General features: G+C 46.4%; 1 protein-coding gene across 1 annotated transcript; it reads right to left on the reverse strand.

Annotated features, from left to right (window-relative positions):
- Positions 1-3,537: 3,537 nt before the first annotated feature.
- On the reverse strand, positions 3,538-4,777 carry LOC121571392 (extracellular matrix protein 1). Its single transcript, XM_041882807.2, has 3 exons — positions 4,538-4,777; positions 4,138-4,397; positions 3,538-4,034 (listed from the first exon to the last, which is right to left on the reverse strand). Exons 1-3 carry the CDS (start codon positions 4,608-4,610, stop codon positions 3,831-3,833), a joined length of 537 nt encoding a protein of 178 aa, XP_041738741.1. The 5' UTR covers positions 4,611-4,777; the 3' UTR covers positions 3,538-3,830.
- Positions 4,778-5,334: the final 557 nt, after the last annotated feature.

Below are 5,334 nucleotides of genomic sequence, written 5' to 3' on the forward strand. Positions count from 1 at the left end.
CGTGTACCGGCTAGTGCTGCGGCTGACCCCCTAAATAGCTGCCGCTGCACTACTTCCACCTCGTGTCTTTTTCGAGGCGCCGTAGATCACAGACAAAGAGGATTGGAGTTATCCAATAGGTCACATAACCGTGGTTACATACGTAACCTTAGTTATGTAGCACTATATTGGATCACTCCAATATGGTTTCACAATACCAGATGAATCGGTGAACTAGGTAAGGGCCAGACCGAGAGCAACAATGACTCGATAGTACTTAGAGAAGGGTGCTAGACGATGCCCAACTGGCCGAGGCACAAATGTCATTGAGGGGAACTTCTTGGAGCAGTGCCCACGATGTAGCTCCTCTAGCAGAATATGCCACTACAGCAGATGGCAGAGGCCGGCTGGCCAGCTAATATGTTGTAGTAATAGTGTCCACAATCCAATGTGAGAGTCTTTGTATTGATAGGCTCTGGCCCAGAACTCTCTAACCATAGCAAATGAATAGCCGAACAGACTGTCGAATTGTCTGTGTCTGTGTAATGTAAGTGTCCAACGCCTTGACCCGGGCAGAGCACACTTGGGGAAAAAACACCCAGCTCACCCACAGCCGCGGGAGGAGCATATGCGGACAAATGTAAGGGCTGGTTCACATGTCTGTCAAACAGGACCTTCGGCAAGAATGAGGGGTTAAGACGGAGGGTGACACTCATCTTGTCTGGGCCCATTCTGAAAAACATTCAGTGCTCACTGAAAAGGCATGAAGTTCACTCACCCTCTTAGTGGAGGTAATAGCCAACAGGAATGCCACCTTTATGGATAGGTGCTTCAAAGTCATTGACTCTAGGGGCTCGAGGGCGGCTTAGCAAGCGCTGACAGCTCCACGTCAATGTTCCAGTTTGGCACAGAGCGGGCCATTGCTGGACACAGACGTCGAACTCCCTTCATAAATTTGGAGAGCAATGGGTAGTCAGCCATGGGTCCTTCTTGGCCTTCATCATGGCATGCCGAGATAGCGGCTAAATACACTCTCAATGTGGATGCCACTCATCCTGCATCAAGCAGTGACTGTGAAAACTGTAAAACCGTTTACACATATGGCTCTCAAACCAGGTACAGAATATGCCCAACCGCATTTGATATGACGCATTGGTGGAAGAAACCGTGGCGCTCCACAACATGTTCACAACACATTGTGCTGAAGGCCTAGACTGGTCCACTAACACCTCTCAGAGGCCAAGCCCGAAGCTGGAGGTAGTGCGGGTCCGGATGCCACAGTGTCCCCCCAGCCTGAAGAGAAGGTCGGGCCTCATGGGCAGCTGGTCCCCGAGAGGAGAGACAACAGAAGGCTGAACCATGGTGGTCTCGGACAGCATGGAGCTATCAAGAGCTGCTTGTGGCCAATCAAGATGACCCTGTCTAGTGTAACTGTGATCAGGGGACATGATGGGAAAGCGTAAAGCAGCGTTGCTGGCCAATCATGAGCGAGGGCGTCCAGACCCATAGGGTCCGACATAGAGATCCAGCTGGGGAAATTTGTGCTCTTCCAAACCTGTCCCAAAGCTGTAGCACCACCTGAGGGTGTAGACTCTAGTCACCCCCCCCCCATGGCAAGAGCTCCCGAGAATTGGATCAGGAAATACTGTCCTACAAGGTAGGGCTGGAACTGTTGAAGAGCTAGGCGAACCACCCTGAGCTCCAGCACATTGTTGTGTTGACCACTCCATGGGGGGATCCAGTGGCCAGCTGACTCTAAACACGGCACCAAAACCCGTCAGAGAGGCTTCAGTTGAGGCTTCAGTTCACACCAGCTCTCTGCGGTGGACTCTGATCAGGTTCACCCCCTTTAACAGGAAGGAGCGTGATAGCCACTTCGATAGGGTCCTCAAACATACACTCATCACCAACAGTTGACGGTGTCTGTGTTGTTTTGGGTGCCGGCCATGGGAGTTGAACCATCGCTGGAGTGGCTTGATGGAGAATGCCCAGCGGAACCAACAGTGAAGCCACTGTCAGTAGGCCGAGTAACTGTTGGCACTCTAACACCGACATGGCTTGTCCGAGCCGGAAACGGTTGAGGTACGATAGGATTTTGTTACTCTCACCTGAGGGAGACGTGCCCTCATGATAGTCGAGTCTATGGACATCCCAAGGTAGATCACTTTCCGTGAGGGGGACAGGTGACTCTTCTCCTTGTTTAGGGTGAGGCCCATAACTCGAATGTGGTTCAAGAGGGTCCTTGTGTCCGTTGTGGCCTGTTCCCTGGATTGGGCAGACTATCCAATCGTCCAGGTAAGGCAGTTACTCCTCCAGTAGAATGTGCCACCACAGCAAAAGGCAAAGGCTAACGGGCCAGCCGAAATGCTGCAGTAACAGTGTCCACCATGCAAGTCCGTCGGATAGGCCCTGGCCCAAAACTCTCTCACCATAGTTAACGAAAACGGACAAAGCTTTCGTATTGCCTGTGTCTGTGAAAAGTGTCTATTGCCCTAGCCGGGCACAACGCACTGGGGGAGGCCCCTAGTTCACCCGCAACAGCAAGAGAGGCGTGTGTGGACAACTGTAATGGCCGGTTAACGTGTGTCAGACAGAACTATTGACCAGAATGAGGTTTGGATGTAGGTTGACACTCCATCTGAACTCATTCGGAAATATTCAGTCAACCAGGGCATCAACACTAGAAGACCCTGAGACATTTGAGGCGCCAGAACTATAGCGGTGGCCAGCGTTGGAGTTCGTAGCCTTCCATCACCACACTGCTTAGATGTGGGCAGGGACACCTCGCATTTCTCAAGGCAAAAAGCCATACTGGAAATGGTAGTTTCTCTCTGTGGGAAGAAGAGATGGGTAGTATACCCTGCAGTATAACAAATTAATATGGCAACCCCAGCTACACACTGCGTAAGACCAGCAGTGTAATCTAGCTGTTATGTGAGTTTCTAAGGGAAACTAGGATAGTTACTGTCAGTACTGTAAACTAATGTAACAAAACTATAGTAAACCCATCTATATACTGAAACCCTCAGCATAATAGATCTGAGATGTACGTTTCCAGGGGAAACTAGGATAGTTACTGTCTTAACTGTAAGTACAACAGAACTAGTAACCCCAGCTACACACTGTGCAAGACCGCAGTGTAATAGCTGAAAAGTGCGTTTCCAAGGGAACCTAGCATAGTTACTGTATGTAGCCTACTGTAAGTAGTGCAACAGAAAAACTATAGTAAACCCAGATACACTGTGTGAAAAAAACTGTAGTGAAATAGAGCTGTCAGTTTCCAATTAAGGAATAGTTTACTGTCTGTACTGTAAAGTAGTGCAACAGAACTATAGTAAACATCTACACACTGAATCCCTCAGTGTAATAGAGCTGAGATGTGAGTTGCCAAGGGAAACTATGATAGTTACTGTCTGTACTGTAAAACAACCCGGCCCGAAGGTAACAATGCCAAAAATACAAATTCAGTCAATTTGTTGGAACAACAGCGACACTAGGCAGTGGTAGTAGATATGTGCAACTAGTTATCATGACAATAATAAAGAGGGCTACAAAAGGTTTTGCATATTATTTTTATTTTTCAGTGGCAAGAGAAGCAGTGCAAACATGAAAAAGTACACAGAAAAGGTAACATTTAATTTGGATAGCATAGTCCCCCTAGGTGTACAGATCAACTAATTATTCAATTAATTATAAACACACTTACTAGCTCTAACCACAACCCTTTAATATACCATCTAAATAAAGTCGGCCCAGAGATAATAATAATCTAATAATCGATCATTAGATTAAACATGAAGTGTTGTTAGACTAAAGCTCAGGTTATAAAAAATATTGTAGTCATGTTGCCTCTAACATGTGTTTGGCTTCCAGGTGAACCCTGGTTCAGGAGGCATCTGGGGGGCCGTGTAGCCTGCAGTGGGCTCGTAAAAGGGGTTTGGGAGTTCGTCATCAAAGCAGCTCCACCTGGCCTCTCCACTCTTCCTGCAGCACGGGTATGCCCTGGTCATTACGGCAAACTCCTCGACACAGAACTTGGCGAGTGCATTCTGCCACTGCAAGGAGAGAAACATAGAGACAAGTATAGAATAACTTAAAATAAAGGATTCCAATATGCAATATATTCATAAAAAATACACACACTCATCATCGACTCACAGCTTGCTGAGCACAGCACAGGATCTGGACGTTTTGCTGGGCTACTTCTCCACTGCAGCACATGCTGTACCAAGACTCCAAACGATTTATGGCTTTTCCACAGCGCCGGAAAAAACTGACACCAGAGCGAGGAAAGAAGCTAGGTGGATACCGGGGTCGACTCTGTCCATAGCGACATATGGCAGCAAGATTCTGTAGGGTAGGGAATGCAGGAGGGAAAGGGACGTCAGGCTCCTGCAGAGAGCCAAAATTCTGGGTACCTGTGAATATAATAAAATGTATGGGGAAAAAGAGGGAGCATGATAAAATATGATACATTCAGACAATCTGTTTCATAGCAGACAAATAATAGATTTGAGTGTAATCCCTTTCGAAATTGTATAAAAACATTATACAATACCTCCAAGTTTTGCACAATCAAGAGTCAGTAGTGCAAGTAACCAAGAACGTGCAAAAAATCCAGCCGAAATCATGTTTTGTTTGTTGTTGTTGGAAGGAAAAAAAACTCAGTTCTCCTCTTCTGTGAGGTTCTGCATGGGAGATAGAAGTCTTCTGCTTTCCTTCAAGTTTGTCCAAGCTTTACTGTCCTCATCTTCAACCTGCTTTTATCCAACAGATGGTAGGGGGAGTGAGTCCCGGGGCGTGCCACTCTCCTGAATGTGAAATGATGCGAGCAGGGTGTAGATACTGGAAAAGGAAGGACAGCAAGTACTGAGTACGTCACAGATGAGTACCTGTAATCAAATGAGTGCTGCTAGGTCTTTCCTTATAATCTTGGAAATCATTGCAAATGTTTGCGATGTTAACCTTTCCTCCATTTATCTGGTCAATTTGTCAGTATATGTCTGTTGTTTGTAACAGTGTGTTATATGTGAAAATGTGATTGTATTATAAATTGTATTTGAATGTTTAAGGACTCTTGGAAGATTAGTCCAAATGAGGACTAAAAGAGATCCTAATAAAATCAAATCCGTCGGGTCATATATCCACTCCTTTGGGCATGACTTCATAAATAACATGTAGGCCTTTTGCCATATGATGATCAGATGTAGCCAGTTAGCCTATCATTCATACCTGTTGACCTTTTAGGACTACGCTCTTTTAGATTTGTTCCTAAAGGGGTACAAACGCTTGTCACTGGGGTGGTACCCTGTAAGGTACATCCGTTGTACGTTTAGTTATAGGTACATAATTGTA

Source organism: Coregonus clupeaformis, chromosome 8, assembly GCF_020615455.1.
Source record: "Coregonus clupeaformis isolate EN_2021a chromosome 8, ASM2061545v1, whole genome shotgun sequence".
In the NCBI taxonomy this organism is placed as follows: domain Eukaryota; kingdom Metazoa; phylum Chordata; class Actinopteri; order Salmoniformes; family Salmonidae; genus Coregonus; species Coregonus clupeaformis.

Coding starts and splice junctions, on each gene's coding strand:
- LOC121571392 (XM_041882807.2), bottom strand. CDS start 4,610: ATGATTTCGGCTGGATTTTTTGCACGTTCTTGGTTACTTGCACTACTG. Junction 4,398..4,537: donor TGATTGTGCAAAACTTGGAG/GTATTGTATAAT, acceptor TTATATTCACAG/GTACCCAGAATTTTGGCTCT. Junction 4,035..4,137: donor TGTGCTGTGCTCAGCAAGCT/GTGAGTCGATGA, acceptor CTCTCCTTGCAG/TGGCAGAATGCACTCGCCAA.